At 42.5% G+C, this 21,733-nt stretch overlaps 1 protein-coding gene across 1 annotated transcript in view; it reads left to right on the top strand.

Annotated features, from left to right (window-relative positions):
• Positions 1–19,667, top strand: part of ehf (ets homologous factor) — a 213,049-nt gene extending 193,382 nt beyond the window's left edge. Inside the window, exons 8-9 of the mRNA XM_051923632.1 lie at positions 11,473–11,668; positions 19,283–19,667. Coding sequence (XP_051779592.1) covers positions 11,473–11,668; positions 19,283–19,382 — 296 coding nt within the window. The 3' untranslated portion in view covers positions 19,383–19,667. The remainder of the gene's footprint in view (positions 1–11,472; positions 11,669–19,282) is intronic.
• The last annotated feature ends 2,066 nt before the right edge of the window (positions 19,668–21,733 follow it).

Raw genomic sequence — 21,733 nt, 5'->3', positions numbered from 1 at the left:
CTTACCGACTTTCTCCTCGTTTATTTCCTGCACGCTCCGTTCACCCCTGCTGGACACCTTCTATCCCTAAGGTTCCCAACAGGGGTGGTACCGCTGAAGAAATCTAAGGGGACATTTCTGGTCCAAGACATTTTAAGGGGGCGTTGAGGACCAGTCACCACCCCCTTGGGCAATACTCACAAGAACACGCTGAAAAGTTTGATTAATATTAAAAATCATCGAAAGTGTGCTTCAACTAGTTATTCTAAATGTCCATTAAGAAAGACCCGTCCGTATTAAATAGTAGGTATTGGTACATTATATTTACAGTTTGGCACAAGTCGTGCATTCTCAGATCATGCAAGTCCTTACAAGATTAACGCATGTGCAGAGGACCGAATCTATGCATGTTTTGATAGGCTCATTGAACATTACTATTGTGGACACTTTTTGTGACTGAAGACAGAGAAGAAAATTAAAATTAGTCAAAACCTTTTATTAATACATACCAGGCAAGGGTAAAATGTCAGAGAAACACAGTCCCAGGACACCGCGCTTCATCTGCCTCGAGCGCAGATGTCCTTGTTCTTTTATACCTTTCTAATCTCCTGATCGTTGACCACGTAAGCAAAAAATAGCGTCCTGACTCATTGTACTTTTCCAATTTTGTAAAGTCATTACCCTAAAGGTATATTTTCTTGTCACACACATCATCAAAAGAAAACTTCCAGAAAGTATACATGCTTCTTGTCACGTACGCAAAACACAAACAAGTTTCATCATTCTGTCCTATTTTCTATACACACATACATTTTGTTCAATTACATCTTTTTATGTTTTCACACTCCTCCCTTTTTGAACAAAATGATGTGGGCAATATAATTCTATCTTGAAATGGTTGATGAAGGGGAAGGGGGGAAGAAAATGGAAGAAGCTATACGAGACATGCGCTCCTCATGTAGCATATATGCCCTTTCCATAGAGGCGGTAAAGTACTTAGATATTATATAGCGAAACAAAGGGATAATACAACAACCAAACAGGAGGAGGAGACAAAATGTCACAACCAAAGAAATGAAAACAGATCTTATCCATTGTCCCCAGGATCCGAAGGAGGATGCAAACCACTGATCCCAAGGATTTGTAATGCCAGAATTAGTGGAAAGTTCTTTAGAGAGAGCAGTGAGGCCTGCCAATGCACGAGTTATTGATCCATCTGGCGCGGTATTATTTGGAATATATGTACAACAAGCATCACCAAACATAGCACAGACACCTCCCTTTTCCGTAAGTAACATGTCCAGGGCTAGACGATTTTGCCAAGTCATCAGAGAAGTACGATCAAACTGTTCATGTATGCCTTCAATAGCGTCTTTGGTGAAGTTAAGGAAACGTTGTTGGTTATAATAAAGATAATTAATCCAGTCTACATTCTTATTAATAGTAATTTGGGGTATGATAGATTCAAAACCGGCTGCGACTTGATCCCTAGCTTTAAATCTGTCTGGGACACCCCTAGGGACTCCAAATAGCATCTATGTATACTCCAGGGCCATATAAGGAGATATTAGTAGGCATATGGAAAAGGGAGCGGGTATGTCGGAAATAAAAAGGAGGTGTGGAATAATATGGGGAGTGAGAGGGAGGTAAGGATAGAAGTCTAAAAGGCATAACTAATTGGATTGGAGCACAGGTACCAGACCAGTTAGGGGGAAGGGTGGCAAATAATTTGGACCTACGACACATCCACCAAATATCTGATCTAGGAGTGGTTTGGGAGAGAAGAAAGGAAGACAGAACGGTGTTCAGAGAAAAGTTAACCTGAAAAGTTTGAGAACAGAAAGAAAATGGTAATTCTCCTACCCATGTCGTTCCATAAGATTTGAAACATGTATAATTTCCTTCGTGAGTTTGAAACATAGGGGTATCCATGTGACGGGTGGGGGGAAAAAGAATAGATAGATTAGAACACTTTGAACCAGAGAGGGGTTTCTTGGAAGTAGTGAATAAGTACAGAAGGCAGGGCAACCCCACGGGGTCAGAAATGTTAGATAATGGGAAAGGGACTGTAGCTAAATGGGGACGGGCTGCAGCGCACGCATAACAATGAGAACGATTAACTTGCTTAGCTGAATAGAGAACCCACTGCAACCATCTATTCTGATCTCCATAACCAGTTTCTACTGAAAAAGTGGATGAAAGGGTGGAAATATTCATAATCTTAACAGGAGAAAAATCTGAACCAAAAGTTGGGGAGATGGGTGTGTGTGCCAGAGAATGAGGGGTGTTAGTAACAGGATTGTCAATCTTAATTAGAAATCTCCCCAAAGGGTCTGTTCCAGATACATATGCCCCTAATACATAAATACCTGAGTCATGTAAAGAGGGGTTCTTCAAAGTAATGATCAAGGGGTTACAATGGTTGTCAGCACATTCATGAGAGGCATGTCCTTTTATGATAGAAAACCGATTTTTCAAACCGTATTTTTGGGCCTCAAAAGGTTGATAACCCCAGTCCTCAGTTCCAGTGTTAGCAAAAACCCATTGCCAGTTGTCGCAGTCACTTCCCCTCATACACACGTATTTGTCAGATCCGGTCCACTGGGCTTGTCGACCAGTCCCACAGTTGATAATAGAGCAGAAATCAAACTGCACTGATGTGGTAATTCCCAACGGGAAAGTCAAGGTGACCAGGGCAGTAGACAAGGGAAAGGAAAAACATAGTAGCACAGCAATCAAGGGTGCCATCTCTTGCAATGTGAGGCGTGAATCCAGGCAGGCAGTCCTCCAACTTTCACGGCGTGTGGTGTGGATAGAAGAATTTGGAATGGTCCTCTCCACCTAGGCTGATGCCAGTGTTTCCTCCGAGTATCTCGAACCAGGATCCAGGTGCCCAAAGGAATTGGTAAATCCTTGGAAAGGGGGCTGGTCCTCCAGGTTCGATTAACCTGCTGGTGGATTTCCTTCAACGAGGTTCGCAAACCTGCAAGACTAGAGAGAAGATCATTGTCCACAGTATGCAAATTCACATTACAACCATGCCAACGGGCATGGGACGTCCGGTCAGAATCTCAAACGGCGATAGTCCCAGTTGTCGGTGTGTCCGTCCCCTTAGTCCCATTAAAGCTAAGGGTAGTGCATCCAGCCATGATAAATTAGTTTGTTCACAAAATTTTTTCGAGTTTAAAGTGCCATTGCATCGTTCTACGATGCCTCCGCTTTGGGGATGGTATTCACAATAGCCAGGTGGTTAATTATTTATAATGGAGTTCACAAAATGAGTGCCATTATCTGTTTGTAACTTTTGAGGGATACCCCATCTTGGAATAATCTCTTTAATTAGTGCTTTAGCTACTGTTTTGGCATCGCTGTGTTTTGAAGGGAAAGCCTCTATTCATCGGGAGAACACATCGACAATCACAAGACAATATCGGTACCCTTTAGACGGGGTTAGTTCAATGAAATCCATTTGGAGGTGTTCAAACGGATCCATTAGATTAGGGGTAACGGCGGGACTTACCTGGGTACCTTTTTCCCACATTAAACTTTTGACATATTGCACAGCATCTGCAAAATTGCTCTGCATATGTAGAGAAACCTACAGCTTCCCAATGTTTTTCAACATCTCTTTTACAATTGCATTTCATTCATAGAATAAAGTTTTCTTTCAATTGTACTTTATTCACAGAAATCTCTCACGCGAGGTTGTGCTTAAAGGTTATCTATGCAACATACTTAAACGCGTCTTTTCCTTCATGCTTATTATTACAACTTCTCAGGCCGCAAGCTGGTATCACTTTCATTAAATTAGGAATTCATCTTACCTCAGTTTAACAAGAAAGCATTCCCAACAACAAGAAAGCATTCCCATTACGCGGTCACAAAGAACATTCTGACTTAACAAGGAAAACATACGTGCTTGAACCTTTATTCGTATCAAGTGTGCTGACCACTGCGTCACCATGCTCTTCCTTTATAGTACCTAAAATACACAACTTCCATTCATATCACAATTATTAAAAGAGTATTTTTCCTTCAAACTTGATCAGGGTTTAAAAGGAACACAAATCGATAATTATCTTTTTTAGTTTTTAGTTAGAGCTCTCCAGTACTGGTCTTAAATCCCCTTAATTTCCATAGTGCTCCATGATCATGGCAGACTCCAAAAGCATACCTGGAATCTGTATAAATTGTTACGATCTTCCCATCTGTATAAATTGTTACGATCTTCCCTTCGGACAGCTGACATGCTTGAGTGAGTGCTACGAGTTCAGCTGTTTTGTGCACTTAGCTTGATGAAATTCGATTTGCTTCCAGCAGGCGGTCCCCTTGGACCACTGCGTAACTGGTTTAGGGCGCTCCATTTTTCAATTGTAACATTTGACAAAGTACAGAGTACATTCTGATACTCATAGGGATCCCTTTAATACACTCTATAACACACAAAATCACCCAAACCATTTTCAACACACTTCACCCCAGTATTATTCTATATTTACACTATATTTGGAAACAATGCAGCAAAGGAAACAGAAACAAATGGACTCTGAAGAAAAGCAAGTTCCACTCTTCAGAACAAACAAACATAAAACAGCCTCTCATGATGTTAGCTGGTGTTAACACAATCCTGCTCAGCTAAACGGCGCCGGTTTTCCAGATCAAGGAGACTCCGAGAAACCACACGGTACGATACCACAGCAAGACCGCATTCCCAGAAAAAGGCTACAGTCACAGAGAATATTAACTCCTTTAAATACACACGTCACAAGAAAAAAGAAAAGGACAGAAGAAATTTCATGTGAACTACATCCGTGCTTGCTAATACAGCTTCTGTTGTTGCAGCCACAGCACGAAGACACGGAGGAAGTGCTGCGGCCACTGGATCCAGTTTTTTTTAGAAAAAATAAGTCACCGGTCTTTGTTTATCTCCATGTTGTTGCGTCAGTACTGCATTCATAAATCCCTGCTTTTCGTCCACGAACAAAGTGAATGGACGAGAATGATCAGGCAAACCTAGCGCGGGCGCAGATAGAAGAGTAGTTTTGAGGTTACAGAGAGCCTTCTCAGCCAGTTGTTGCAACGGCTGTGCTCTTTCAGTAAAATTTAGAACCCACTGTCTGCAGTAGCCCAGAATACCTAAAACAGACATAACCTGTTGTTTTGTTTAGCTGCAGCTTAACCTTAGAAACTTTATGGCCATTTTTCCTCCAGAAACAGCAACAATTTCTGAGTATGAATTGTACAATTTTCTTCCGTAGCGCTACATATTATTTCCATCTACATACTGTATCAATGTACTACTTCCGGCCAGACGCCTTCTAAATTTTGGGCAAGAGCTTAACCAGAAACACAAAGGGCTTCTCTGTATCCCTGAGGCATGACGGTCCATGTCCATCGGCGGTACCGCGTTTGACGAGATCGGGATGTACGGCGGAGATGCCAGCCTCTGCTTCGGGAGACAAAGGATATTGGGCACGGTGCGGGCGGAAGGAGGATTTCGGATGGATCACCAGAGGCTCACAATGGGCTATCCTTTGAAACACTACTTTAGTTATTAAATGGTCAGGAGTATCAAAAATACCTGGAGTAACTTGTAACCAGTCTGTTCTTTCAAGGCATTTTTCCACCCATGGTCCTATTTCCTCCCATTTAACAGTGTGTGATTTAGCTAAGGAAATATGAGGCACTATGCTGCCAAGATAATATATATGCTGTGAGCATGTAAGATGAACAGAAGCAGCTACCTTTGTGGATGAAATAAAAACACAGTAGATGTGAAGGGTTTCGGGGCAAGTACCAGAAGTAAGGAAAAATTCTAGCCAGGGGGTGTCTACTTCTATAGGGAAGTATTGGGCAGTACAGTGTAAAATGTCAGGGGTCTGTAAATTGGGAAAAAGACAAGGGGAAAAAGAGTGTAGGGCTTTGAGGAGAATGGTGTGTAGGGAAATATCATGCTGCAAAAGAGGGTTTGGGGTAAGGGGTAATTTGACACAACAACTTGGGGGTTGAACAAGGTATGTCCGCCAGGACGTGACTGGACTTGAAGAGGTTTTGATACTTGAAGAAGGTGAGGTTGTCCAGAAGCAGTAAGCACAGTAACAGTTTCGTTCGAGGCAGGGACCTTTGCCAGCGAGCGAGTGGCACCAGTGTCGATTAAGAAAATAGTCTCAGTGCCATCAACGAACAATGTCAGTAGTTGAAAAGAGTGGCTGGAGGTCCCAGCGTTTTCCTATGGCCAGTATTGTTAGTCAGACCTTTCGTATGCGTCAAACTGCTTGGGTCAAGTCTCCATCACCTTAAGCAACCCGTTGAGATATGAGTATGACTAGACGGTCAACAGGAAACTCGCCCTCCCGTTATTTAGAAAATAAAAAAAAAATGTTCGGAAATCCCCCGGTGCTTACCCCAGCCTGGAAGTGTGCAAGCTCTGTCTGGAAATCCGTTCAGTCACCGTGGATGTAGCAAAGAGGAGACCAGGGACTCCCCACGCAAGAACTGTTTCAGGACAGGGCAGTCCTAACTTTTGCCGGAGCTGCATGCTCTGCTGCCGGAGCGCTCAAGTTGACGGCAGTCCGCTGGTAAGACGGATCACTGAAATGGTCTCGCTGGAGGAGTCGACCGGCCGTCTCTTGCCCCACGTCCGGGCGCCAAAAACTGTGGACACTTTTTGTGACTGAAGACAGAGAAGAAAATTAAAATTAGTCAAAACCTTTTATTAATACATACCAGGCAAGGGTAAAATGACAGAGAAACACAGTCCTAGGACACCGCGCTTCATCTGCCTCGAGCGCAGATGTCCTTGTTCTTTTATACCTTTCTAATCTCCTGATCGTTGACCACGTAAGCAAAAAATAGCGTCCTGACTCATTGTACTTTTCCAATTTTGTAAAGTCATTACCCTAAAGGTATATTTTCTTGTCACACACATCATCAAAAGAAAACTTCCAGAAAGTATACATGCTTCTTGTCACGTACGCAAAACACAAACAAGTTTCATCATTCTGTCCTATTTTCTATACACACATACATTTTGTTCAATTACATCTTTTTATGTTTTCACACTATACATACGTGAGAAGTTTTTTTATCAATACCAGAATTCCTTCAGAGCAAGTGTAAACCTAAAATTACAGAGTGGTACCTACAGATCATATTGAAAGGAAAACTTACATGGACCTACTTATTAAAAACTAGGGGGCTTTGCTCCGTTTTGCTCGCCATCCCCCGGCCTGCGCTACATGCCAGTCACTTCACGTCTCTGCCGCTCGCGTGTGTGGATTTCACTTTCACCAAACAACAAATTTGCCTCTTCATTGGGAAGAAACACTACTTTTCCCTGATGGCAACACGAATTAAACGATCTACAAGTCTCCCATCATCACATTTAGCCAAAAGAGGATTTAGCACGGTCGACAATCTGTTAACAAAGAAAAGAAACAGATTGTCAATAGTGGAATGTGGCAATTTAAGATTGCTGATGACAAAAATGGCACCAAACATCGAAAAAATTTGTGTCATCACACCATTATTTATTATTTTTTTAATAATATTTTTTTTGTAATCATACACCAATATTGTTAATATCTTCTAATAAAAATCTGTCCTTGTTTTTCAATATATAGTATAGTATAGTTCACCCAAGGGGGGCGCTATCGAATCACTCTTTGAAAAAGTGGGCTCTGACCCAATAAAGGTTGGGAGCCTACGTTCTATCCGAGAGTGTCTATTTGGGAATGGCGTTCACTTTCGTCCCACTAAATCGTTTAACAACTTCGGTTTTCTCCCCCTCTCTCACTCTCTGTCTGCTCACCAGCGTTTTCCCATACGCTTCTTTTTTTCTCCTTTTCTTTTTGTACGTGTCAATATATTATAGATTTATCGTCCTCGTCAGCGTTATGCTGCCACTTCTCTTCTACTAGTTTCATGTTTTGCTAAAGCTGTCTTCTTATAGCTGTGTCTCACTAAGTTATCCTTTCTCTCTTAATGGCGTTCAATTCTACTCCACGTGTGTCCCCTCTCTCCTCTTTTACTTCTATGTTGCTCCAGTCCTCCCTTTTTCCTCCAATCCCATCCCTGTATTGACTTGACACAGCCTGAGGATGGACCAATGAGGGAGCTCTAACAGATGTTAAGCTAGGCCTTATGGCCCTGCTCTGTTTTGGGTTACAACTTGCAACCACACTTATCGTAATTATGACATTAACTTTATTAACAAAATACATTCTGCAAAATCTACACTGGATACAGAAGTATTTTGGTTTGCAGTGTGTACATTGAAGTATAAGAATTGGTTTAGGAAAAATACTGAGATAGTCAAGTAAATGAAGAATGTACCAGAAGAAAGGTTGATGTAATATACAAAATGAACTGAAGGATGACTAAGAGATGATTAAGAAGTCAGAAGATGTCCTGGACAGAAATTTCAAGGGTGGTAGCGCATCTCAAAGGTATAAGAAGGACCAGAAAAATAATAAGATTGACTTTAATTCAATATGTCATTTGGGTATAAGCTGATGAACCAACCAGAGTAAATTCATGTATTGATTGACACTGTTATATAAATTCATTTGCTTATAAGACAGACCTTCTACCCTTTAATATTTTGACCATTCTGACCACGTTGTAATAGACTGCTTGTGAGAATGCTCCCTCTTCGTGAAGTGACATTAAGAGACGTATAGAACGGTTCTTCTTCCGTCAGGTTTCTAATAGTAAGAGTTTCCAAATTTAAGATTCTATTCTTCTTCTTCTTCTTTTGGGTGCTCCCGTTAGGGGTCGTCACAGCTGATCATCTTCTTCCATCTCTTCCTGTCCTCGTCATCTTGCTCTGTTACACCCATCACCTACATGTCCTCTCTCACCACATCCATAAACCTTCTCTTAGGCCTTCCTCTTTTCCTCTTCCCTGGAAGCTCTATCCTTAGCACCCTTCTCTCGTTATACCCCTCAACTTTCCTCTGCACATGTCCAAACCAAAGCAATCTCACCTCTCTGACTTTGTCTCCCAACCACCCAAACTGAGCTGACCCTCTAATGTCTTCATTTCTAATCCTGTCCATCCTCGTCACACCCAATGCAAATCTTAGCATCTTTAACTGCCACCTCCAGCTTGGTCTCCTGTGCCACCGTCTCCAGCCCATATAACATAGCTGGTCTCACTACCGTCCTGTAGACCTTCCCTGTCACTCTTGCTGATACCTGTCTGTCACAAATTACTCCTGACACTCTTCTCCACCCACTCCACCCTGCCTGCACTCTCTTCTTCACCTCTCTTCCACAATCCCCATTATTCTGTACTGTTGATCCCAAGTATTTAGACTCATTCACCTTCGCCAACCCTACTCCTTTACATCCTCACCACTCCACTGACCTCCCTCTCAATCACACACATGTATTCTGCCTTGGTGGTCCTACTGACCTTCATTCCTCTCCTCTTATATCTCCACCTCTCCAGGGTCTCCTCATCCTGCTCCCTGCTATCGCTACAGATCACAATGTCATCAGCAAACATCATAATCCACGGGGACTTCTGTCTAATCTCGTCTGTCAACCTGTCCATCACCATTGCAAATAAGAACTGATCCCTGATGTAATCCCACCTCCGTCACACCTACCTCAGACCTCACCACAGTCACACTTCCCTCATACATATCCTGTACAACTCTCATGTACTTCTCTGCCACTCCTGACTTCCTCATTCAATACCACAGCTCCTCTCAGTCACCCTGTCATGTGCTTTCTCCAGGTCCACAAAGACGCAATGCAACTCATTCTGGCCTTCTCTAAACTTCTCCATCAACACCCTCAGAGCAAACATCACATCTGTGGTGCTCTTTCTTGGCATGAAACCATCCTGCTGCTCACTGATCATCACTTCCCTTCTTAACTGAGCTTCCACTACTGCTTCCCATAACTTCATGCTGTGGCTCATCAATTTTATCCCCCTGTAGTTCCTACAGTTCTGCACATCCCCCTTATTCTTAAATATGGTGCTCTTTCTTGGCATGAAACCGTACTTAAGATAAGGTTCTATTAATATATCTAAATTTAATTTCTTCCCCACCATACAGCCATTTTTTTCAGAACACTTAGTATCAACCGTGTTCATTGGATTGATCATCCATGACGGCTTTGCAGGCCAAATGTCTTGTACCATCATCTGCTTTTAACCCTCTACATTGCACTTCTCCTGCCTTCAATAATAAATTCATGGCAGCTTCAAATAGGACCAATGATACTGGACATCCTGCCATCATGCCCTTCTCAAGCCTCTGCCATTTGGTGGTAAAGTTTCCCACAGTGAACCTCATTTTCAGCGAATCCACATGTGATATTACAAGCCTAACTGCTTCTGATGCTACCTGGTAGTGCTCCAGTGCGACCTGGACCAGCAGCAGAGGTACGCTAGGGTAAGAGATAGATAGATAGATAGATAGATAGATAGATAGATACTTTATTAATCCCATCTAACCATACAACTGAGAGTTTGCTGTTATTGCTCTTTGCTATCTTGATACTCACAGAAAGCCAACTGTGACGTTCAATAATCCACAACCGAGGTCGTCTCTCTTGACTCCATACAGTGCATCCGGAAAGTATTCACAGCACATCACTTCTTCCACATTTTGTTATGTTACAGCCTTATTCCAAAATGGATTAAATTCATTTTTTTCCTCAGAATTCTACACACAACACCCCATAATGACACCGTGAAAAAAGTTTACTTGAGGTTTTTGCAAATTTATTAAAAATAAAAAAATTGAGCAGAGTCCCTAATTGGCATTTATGGGATTTGAACCAGCAACCTTCCGATTGCCAGTGCAGATCCCTAGCCTCAGAGCCACCACTCCGCACGTTGTCATTATGGGGTGTTGTGTGTAGAATTCTGAGGAATTGGCGATTCTAAATTGGCCCTAGTGTGTGCTTGGTGTGTGGGTGTGTTTGTGTGTGTCCTGCGGTGGGTTGGCACCCTGCCCAGGATTGGTTCCTGCCTTGTGCCCTGTGTTGGCTGGGATTGGCTCCAGCAGACCCCCGTGACCCTGTGTTCGGATTCAGCGGGTTGGAAAATGGATGGATGGATGGAGTAATCACAAAGGACCGAGCCAAAAACAACGGCTGATTTGGAGAGTGGAGTGCTTGGGTTTTATAGGTGCAGGACAGGAAGGGGCGGGATCTCAGAAGGAAATGAGGTCTGCAGGAGGGCGTGATGTAGCAGTGGAAGTGGGCGGAGTCTTAGCTTAGCTAGGCTTTGCTTCTGGTGGTCTGTGGAAGAGGAAGAAAAGGCATTAGTATCGTTCTTCAACCCCTGGCTCTGCATCTTACCCCTCCAGTTAAGCCTTTAGACTGTCTCCCCATGTGTGACAATCCATTATGTGAACAATTTCACTCAACACGTGTTGTGTTTCTTTTCAATTTTACGCCAGAGACGTTTGTTCAAGAACAAATAATCCAATTGTTCATGCTACCCTCCTGTTCTCTTTGCTGTGTCCTCAGGTCCTCGTGGAACACACCTCTGGGAATTCATTCGGGACATCCTACTGAATCCTGATAGGAATCCAGGACTGATCAAGTGGGAGGACCGGACGGAAGGAGTTTTCCGTTTCTTGAAATCTGAAGCTGTTGCTCAGCTCTGGGGAAAGAAGAAAAATAACAGCAGCATGACATACGAGAAGCTGAGTCGGGCCATGAGGTATGGAGCAATGTCGAAAGTAGGGGGTGATAACGACGTCAAAAATGAATTCATACATTCTCAAAAAAAAAGGCCTAAGAATTAGAGAGATCATAACTGTAAATCTGTGGAGTTTGTATCACCTGTGACCGTGTCATCGCACTCTGAGCATGCAACCAATCAAGGTGCTATAGAAAAATAAAGAGAATTGAATTTAAAGTTTTCATCTGGTCATCAGACAGTGGACGGAGAGTTTGGGGTTGTTATATAATCCAGTGGGCGGTGCTTAGCCAGGGTCACAAAACTGGTTGGCTGGTGTTCTACTTCCTTACTGTGGAGAAAAGATGATTATGCGACTTCCCAGGCTGCCATTATTTGCTATGATTTTGGGCCCTATAAGGCCAACTGTAGAGACCCCGGCTGTATGATGGCCAACTCTCAGACTGTTTCTGTGACCTCATTTCATAAACACACCGAATGAGCAATAAATGCAAAGTACAAAATAAAGGGCATGTAAGTAACTTAACATAACTTTTGTTTTACATATAACACACAGAAATTAATACAGTACCTTGTTCAATTTTCAGCAAGCTGGTTGGTAGTTAACTCCAACATGTCGCTGTTTTCCTTTCCTTTTCCCGGCAAAAGAAACTGCACAAGTAATTAAGTGAAGGAAAGACACCCAATAACTTTGTCACACAAACCCTGCGATTCGAGTATCATGTGTCCTGTACACCAGTGGTTCCCAAAGTGGGGGTCGTGAGACATTGGGGGGGGGGGGGGTCGCGAGATGATTTCCAAGAAATCAAATACTTTTTTAAAACTTTTTAGAAATTAATTAATTTAATTTTTTAGAAATAACATTTTATCCATAACTAACAAAAGATAAAAACTAGTAGTTAATAGTTACATTTAAAAAAAAACATGCAAATTAAAAAGCCATCAGACTGTCTTGGAGCGAGTGCGTCGGTGTGTGTACAGACGGTGCTGGAGCGATGCTGGGGAAAAAGAAAGGTCTTAAAGCAAGAGTCTTACAAGTGGCGCCTCACGTAAAATTCACGCATTGTATTATACACAGAGAAGCTCTTGCGAGCAAAACACTTGACCCAGAACTTAAACGTGTTCTTGAGACTTTGATAAAAATGGCCAACAATATAAAAGCGCATCCACTCAATATCAGACTGTTTGCCACTCTCTGTAACGAACTGCGATCGGAGCATGAGTGCTTGCTTTTCCATACAGAAGTCAGGTGGCTTTCACGAGGGAATGTGCTCTGCCGCCTGTTTGAGCTGCGGGACAAAGTGCGCTTATTTCTGATGGAGCATGGGTCCCAGCTCGCTGATCACCTCACTGATCCTGACTGGTTAACAAGGCTAGCGTATTTGGCTTGCATATTTCAAAAACTGAATGGACTTAATATGTCATTTCAAGGTGAGAACACACACATAATTTCGCTAAATGATAAAATCCACGCATTCAAGAGAAAACTTGAGCGCTGGACTGAGCGAGTTGAAATAGGAAGGATTGATGTTTTCTGAGCTGGATGAAAAAAGTTATATGGTTGTTAGAGCGTTATGTTCTTTTTTGTTGTCATGCTCTTGTTTGGATAAGATATTTTGTTGAAATTAAACAAATGAGTAAATTACTATTAAAAAAAATATATGGTTGTTAGACCATTGTGTTCTTTCGTGTTGTCATTCTCATGTTTGGATAGGCCTATTGGCGCATGTGCACCGTTGCGCGCAACATTTGTATATTTTAACCACTTCCGAGGATAGTGGGGGTCACGAGTCACTGGCACAGTTATTTTGGGGGTCGTGAGCTGAAAAGTTTGGGAACCCCTGCTGTACACCACTAGTGTTTATTTCTAGCGTTGCTAGGGGCGTGGCCTCGGAGATCGAGACTCATGCGTAATCGATGTGACGGCTATGAGGGCAAATCCTAATCCGATCTGTGGATACCGAATCTCTGAACCTTTCAAAGTTTACCTTTGTTGCTCTTGAGATGGTGCGGGTCAGCTCCACACTTCCGATTTTTTTCCGCCGATAACGTACCCGAGGGATGAGCAAGTAGATGCGGACACAACCATAGTGAGGGGTTGCTACAAAATTAAAAACAGTCAAAACAGTGTTCAAACAGTGCAGTGCTCCAGAACTCCAATAAATAAAAAATCCATTAAAACGTTGAACATCCGGAACAATAAAAGCAAGACTTAACCCATTAACTTCCTTTTTTTTCTGAATATTTTTTTACTTTTTTTCTATCCATCTACATCTGGATAGTAAGAAAAATATCTACAGTATTTTCAATTGCAGCACCAGCATTTTTTCTGAAATTTCAAATTTTAGTCCGATCCCCATCTATTTCTGATACCATTCCATTCGTGTAGTCCAACATTGCATCTACAGCATCGTTTCCTTGCATTTTTCTTACACGCTGCACATTTCCTCTCTTTTCCCATTTCTGTGCATTTGATGTAGTGAAATCCGAATGTTCAGATGTCAACAGGAACACGACTGATTGATGACTTAGGGAATGCCTACAATCGAGCCCTTTCCTCTAAAACTTGTGAATTTCCCATTGGGATTAATAAAGTATCTATCTATCTATCTATCTATCTATCTATCTATCTATCTATCTATCTATCTATCTATCTATCTATCTATCTATCTATCTATCTATCTATGTGTTATATAGTGCCTTTCACTCTATCTATCTATCTATCTATCTATCTATCTATCTATCATTATATAGTGCCTTTCATGTCTATCTATCTATCTATCTATCTATCTATCTATCTATCTATCTATCTATCTATCTATGTGTTATATAGTGCCTTTCACTCTATCTATCTATCTATCTATCATTATATAGTGCCTTTCATGTCTATCTATCTATCTATCTATCTATCTATCTATCTATGTGTTATATAGTGCCTTTCACTCTATCTATCTATCTATCATTATATAGTGCCTTTCATGTCTATCTATCTATCTATCTATCTATCTATCTATCTATTATATAGTGCCTTTCATATCTATCTATCTATCTATCTATCTATCTATCTATCTATCTATCTATTATATAGTGCCTTTCATATCTATCTATCTATTAAATAGTGCCTTTCAATCTATCTATCTATCTATTATATATTGCCTTTCACTCTATCTATCTATCTATCTATCTATCTATCTATCTATCTATCTATCTATCTATGTGTTATATAGTGCCTTTTATATCTATCTATCTATTATATAGTGCCTTTCACTCCATCTATTATATAGTGCCTTTTATATCTATTATATAGTGCCTTTCATATCTATCTATCTATCTATCTATCTATCTATCTATCTATCTATCTATCTATCTATCTATCTATCTATCTATCTATCTATCTATCTATTAAATAATGCCTTTCAATCTATCTATCTATCTGTGTGTTATATAGTGCCTTTCACATCTATCTATCTATCTATCTATCTATCTATCTATCTATCTATCTATCTATCTATCTATCTATCTATCTATCTATGTGTTATATAGTGCCTTTTACTCTATCTATCTATCTATCTATCTATCTATCTATCTATCTATCTATCTATCTATCTATCTATCTATCTATTTTCCAACCTGCTGAATCCGAACATAGGGTCACGGGGGTCTGCTGGAGCCAATCCCAGCTAACACAGGGCACAAGGCAGGAACCAATCCCGGGCAGGGTGCCAACCCACCGCAGACCTATCTATCTATCTATCTATCTATCTATCTATCTATCTATCTATCTATCTATCTATCTATCTATCTATCTATCTATCTATGTTATATTGTGCCTTTCACATCTATCTCTCTATCTATTTATCGTTGTGTGCAAAAATTTGGGCAGCTCTATGAACCTCCAGCAGGGCACAGAGCAGCGTTTGGTCGGCTCCTACCCACATGATGGATCCTCTTCATTATAAACTCTCACATATTAACATATTTGCCAGGTATGGGCAGCTGCATTCAGAGTCATCCATGTTAACTTTAGACTGCGCCCAAGTAATGCCTTCCCCTGCTGTCATAGCTTCTGCAGACATATCTGGCCATACAATGTCAGCATTTTAAAACAGCCCGCCTGGGTGGTCTTTCACACGTTTCTATCCGTCTTGCTGACCAGTTTCTCCCTGTCAGCTGGTGTGTGTGTGGCTTCAATAAAGGGATGATTTTTTATAAAATAACAGGTTTGTAATAAACCTTACAGATCACAGTGGGACATTTAAAACATTTCCTTCACAGTAGTCAGGCATTTTTTATTCAAATATAAGAGATATCAGAATCCAAGCTGCAGCCCATTATAAAATGGAGGTATTGGCACTGCCATCTTGTTTCCAGTGTCACACTGATACCTAGTCAAGTCTTAACCCTTTGAATACTGAAGGCTGGGTTTCGGGCCAACAGCATAGCGGTTTATACCCGAAAGGCTGGCATAATAGCCCAGTTATTTACCGTCATGGCCCTCCTGGTCTAAAGAACGGCCTACTCATATCTACACTACCATTGCGCTACTCTACTCTAAATCTTGCAATCCACTGGTGTGGAGACATTCAGTTCTTCCGAAGTGCCACCCTTTCTTTTTTTTTACCCTCTTTGGACCAGCAGGGGGCATACCGCTCCCCAAACCCAGACACAGACAGGCTGAGACACAAGTCCTGTCAAACATCACACTTTTTATTCAAGTGGGTAAGCATTTTTGTTTGCCCCCACCCCCCACTACACAGCACAGTATAAATCCCCAAATAACACATAGTCCTTTCTTCCTCTTTCTTTCTCTTAGTCTCCCGAATGTCTCCTCCACCTCCCGACTCTGGTTTGCTGACTCATGGTGAAGTGGCTCCTTTTACAATGCACCCGGAAGCACCCCAGGTTTATCTTGACCTTCTTCCAGCTGTACGTCTGGGTGCGGAGGACGTGGTGTCCCAAAAGGCTCGGCTGCAGCTGCAGCACCCCCTGGCAGCACCCACAGAGCCCAATGGGGCTGCTTCAAACTACAACTCCCAGCATGCCCTGCGGGGACACATGGTGTAGCAGCAACCCAGCAGGGCTGCTCTCTAGCGTCTCAGGGAGGATACTGTCCCAAAGAGGATTTCACCCTCGGTCCTTCCACCCAGCTGGTGTTCCGGCCTGGTAATGATCTTGGCCATCTGTCCCACCTCGTACATTATGAATGGGTCTAGCTGTAAGTTTTACTAATGAAGATAACAAGCTCAAACTTATTAGAAAGGCTTATTGTGGAGGTGACTGCCAGAGTGCAATGACAGTGAAATGAACCGCGAGGAACTGTGGAATTTACATACAGTGCATCCGGAAAGTATTCGCAGCGCATCACTTTTTCCACATTTTGTTATGTTACAGCCTTATTCCAAAATGGATTAAATTCATTTTTTTCCTCAAAATTCTACACACAACACCCCATAATGACAACGTGAAAAAAGTTTACTTGAGATTTTTGCAAATTTATTAAAAATAAAAAAATTGAGAAAGCACATGTACATAAGTATTCACAGCCTTTGCCATGAAGCTCCAAATTGAGCTCAGGTCCATCCTGTTTCCCCTGATCATCCTTGAGATGTTTCTGCAGCTTCATTGGAGTCCACCTGTGGTAAATTCAGTTGACTGGACATGATTTGGAAAGGCACACACCTGTCTATACAAGGTCCCACAGTTGACAGTTCATGTCAGAACACAAACCAAGCATGAAGTGAAAGGAATTGTCTGTAGACCTCAGAGACAGGATTGTCTCGAGGCACAAATCTGGGGAAGGTTACAGAAAAATTTCTGCTGCTTTGAAGGTCCCAATGAGCACAATGGCCTCCATCATCCGTAAGTGGAAGAAGTTCGAAAACCACCAGGACTCTTCCTAGAACTGGCCAGCCATCTAAACTGAGTGATCGGGGGAGAAGGGCCTTAGTCAGGGAGGTGACCAAGAACCCAATGGTCACTCTGTCACAGCTCCAGAGATCCTCTGTGGAGAGAGGAGGACCTTCCAGAAGGACAACCATCTCTGCAGCAATCCACCAATCAGGCCTGTATGGTAGAGTGACCAGACAGAAGCCACTCCTTAGTAAAAGGCACATGGCAGCCCGCCTGGAGTTTGCCAAAAGGCACCTGAAGGACTCTCAGACCATGAGAAAGAAAATTCTCTGGTCTGATGAGACAAAGATTGAACTCTTTGGTGTGAATGCCAGGCATCACGTTTGGAGGAAACCAGGCACCGCTCATCACCAGGCCAATACCATCCCTACAGTGAAGCATGGTGGTGGCAGCATCATGCTCTGGGGATGTTTTTCAGTGGCAGGGACTGGGAGAGTAGTCAAGATAAAGGGAAAGATGACTGCAGCAGGGCGGCACGGTGGCGCAGTGGTAGCGCTGCTGCCTCACAGTTAGGAGACCTGGGTTCGCTTCCCAGGTCCTCCCTGTGTGGAGTTTGCATGTTCTCCCCGTGTCTGCGTGGGTTTCCTCCGGGCGCTCCGGTTTCCTCCCACAGTCCAAAGACATGCAGGTTAGGTGCATTGGCGATTCTAAATTGTCCCTAGTTTGTGCTGGGTGTGTTTGTGTGTGTCCTGCGGTGGGTTGGCACCCTGCCCAAGATTGGTTCCTGCCTTGTGCCCTGTGTTGGCTGGGATTGGCTCCAGTAGACCCCCGTGACCCTGTGTTCAGATTCAGCGGGTTGGAAAATGGATGGATGGATGAGTGTAGCAATGTACAGAGACATCCTGGATGAAAACCTGCTCCAGAGCGCTCTTGACCTCAGACTGGGGCGACGGTTCATCTTTCAGCAGGACAACGACCCTAAACACACAGCCAAGATATCAAAGGAGTGGCTTCAGGACAACTCTGTGAATGTCCTTGAGTGGCCCAGATTTGAATCCGATTGAACATCTCTGGAGAGATCTTAAAATGGCTGTGCACCGACGCTTCTCGTCCAACCTGATGACGCTTGAGAGGTGCTGCAAAGAGGAATGGGCGAAACTGGCCAAGGATAGGTGTGCCAAGCTTGTGGCATCATATTCAAAAAGACTTGAGGCTGGAATTGCTGCCAAAGGTGCATCGACAAAGTATTGAGCAGAGGCTGTGAATACTTACTGTATGTACATGTGATTTCTAAGTTTTTTATTTTTAATAAATTTGCAAAAACCTCAAGTAAACTTTTTTCACGTTGTCATTATGGGATGTTGTGTGCAGAATTCTGAGGAAAAAAATGATTTTAATCCATTTTGGAATAAGGCTGTAACATAACAAAAGGTGGAAAAAGTGATGCGCTGTGAATACTTTCTGGATGCACTGTATGATGGGGGGACAGTTTGTGGCGGTGATTGGCAGGTGGCCCCGCCTTTTAGGGAACCACCCACAAAACACAAGGTGCATATCCAAGGCTGCAGCACTGCTGCGCCACCAATTTACATGCTGGACATTTTCCCCCATTTCTCTGAGTACGGTGGACAAAACGGCACGGATATAGAACACGCAGAACGTGCAGATTCCACACCAATTTGAATCGAGACAGCAGCTCTAGGCATGGTGTTTTCTTATTCTGCTTTCTTCATTGTTCTTTGTGTTCCTCTGTTACGGTGCTCACGCTGTTTCTCGATTCCACAGGTATTATTACAAACGGGAGATCCTGGAGCGAGTAGACGGACGGAGGCTGGTGTACAAATTTGGAAGGAACGCCAGAGGCTGGAGGGAATGCGAGAAGTAACCGGTCGTTCACCGATGGCGCCCTTCATTTGTAAATCTTTAATTTATGACATCGAGAGAAAGCAGCTACCTGTAAATATAAATATAAAGAAGACTTTTGTTGTTTACTTTCTATTTTGGATATTTGATTTTGTATTGAATGTTCTTTATGAAGAAGTGTTACAACGTGATTTTATTGTGATTAAATGACTGTTTTGTATAAAATGATTTGTTAAAAACAAAGTGAATGGAGCGGTTGGTTCTTTGTCACTCTTTGGTTGATAAATGCTATATAATGACAACTCTGAAGACAGCGAGGAAATTTTGGGGAGCCAACTGAGTCGTGCCTTTTACAGGAAAGTCAAGGACAAACAAAAAATGGAGCTTGTAGGCTTTTGTTCCTTCAGTGGGAATGTCTTGAAAAGACAGCAAAGATAGTCACTCTAGTGGAACTCTGTGTGGTTGCAGTGGCCAATAATGACGCCTCCTACTGAAAGGGTCTGGGATCTTAATGGCGGCTGGGCCAGAAGGAGTGGGGCTAAATGTCTTCACCGGGTGACTTCTCGGCATTGTGGGGAAAGAAGGAGATGACGGCAACAGCGGTAGCTCCCCATTTTGTTATTTCATACCTCAAATAAGCCTGCGAGGTGGTCCTCAAACACACATGCATGACAATATATATTTATTGTAAGGACAAAACGAGAGATGTCATTAAGGGTTGGGGGCCCTGAAGTGAACCCTCGTATCCCTGAAAGATCTTAAATAAAATCACGAAATAAATGTGAGAATGTCGTCTTCAGACAGGAGTCAAAAAGGGCTGCTGCAGGATTGGAGGAGTAGCTGGTTTTAAGGGCTGTGAAGCAGAAGAGTTGGGTTCAGGTGGGCAGAAACGGGAAGCGATGTCATCGGTGGTTGATCTCTTTCCATAAAGGGAGGAAGTTAAGAGTTAAGTGACAGCACCAACCCCTGGTTCGGAGAGTAATTACAACCAGCCAAGCCCTAATGTTGTCCCCTAATCGCACGTGTCTGACCATATGGAGTACAGCAGTTCAGTGGACAATAACAAATCAAATTAACCCTTTTGTTGGCCACAATTAGTGCACTCAAACACAAGCGATCCGGAACAAACTTGAAATGTGCAAGCTCACTCAGGTACGGCACTTCTGTACCGGTGCCACGTTGGATTTGTGCCATCTAATTGTCGTGTCACATGCTCTCATCGGGAGAGTTCCTTAACCAAATTTTTGCTCATAGACCTTCAGCGCTATGATTAATGAAGCATTTTAGGACATCACTTTATCATTAGAAAAAAAATATTGGTTACCAGATATCACACACGTGTGAATGGGAAAGAACTCTAAGGCACAGGTGATTGTACTTCAACTCCTAGCCAGGGGTTGGTGCTGTCAATTAACAGCGCTCCTTATTTTCCTATTGACGGGCACACTCTCATGATGTCATATCTGGTCACTGCGCACTGGAGAGATTCCGAAGGACTGGAAAATGGCAAATATCATCCCATTATATAAAAAGGGTGACAGGCCAGTAAGCTTAACATGCATCACAGGAAAATTAATGGAAGGAATTATTAAGGATAAGATTGAGCAACACCTGGCAAGGACAGGACTTATTAGGAACAGTCAGCATGGGTTCAGAAGAGGGAGGTCGTGTTTTACTAACAGGCTGGAATTCTATGAGGAGGCAACAAAAGGATACGATCAAAGTGGAGCTTATGATATTATTTATCTGGACTTTCAGAAAGTATTTGATAAGGTGCCACATAAGAGGTGGGCATCAAACTAAAAGTGGGAGTTCAGGGTGATGTTTGTAGATGGGTGCAGAATTGGCTCAGACACAGGAAGCAGAGGGTGATGGTGTGAGGAACCTCATCAGAACTGGCTGATGTTAAGAGTGGTGACCAGCAGGGGGCAGTGCTGGGGCCGCTGCTATTTTTAATATCTATAAATGATTTAGATAGGAATATAAGGAACAAGCTGGTGAAGTTTGCAGATGATATCAAGATAGGTGGATTAGCAGATAATTTGGAATCCGTTATATCATCACAGAAGGACTTGGATAGCAGACAGGCTTGGGCAGATTTGTGGAGGATGAAATTTAATGTCAATAAATGTAAAGTATTACACATATAGGAAGTAAAAATGTGAGGGTTGAATACACAATGTGTGGTCAGAAAATTGAGAGTCCACCTTATGAGAAGGATTTAGGAGTCGTAGTGGACTCTAAGATATTGACTTCCAGACAGTGTTGAGAAGCCATTAAGAAGGCTAACAGAATGTCAGGTTATATAGCGCCTTGATGTGTGGAGTACAAGTCACAGGAGGTTCTTCTCAAGCTTGTATAACACACTGGTGA

Source organism: Erpetoichthys calabaricus, chromosome 2 (assembly GCF_900747795.2).
Source record: "Erpetoichthys calabaricus chromosome 2, fErpCal1.3, whole genome shotgun sequence".
NCBI classification, from domain to species: Eukaryota; Metazoa; Chordata; class Cladistia; order Polypteriformes; family Polypteridae; genus Erpetoichthys; species Erpetoichthys calabaricus.
This window is presented reverse-complemented; position numbering and strand designations above follow the sequence as displayed.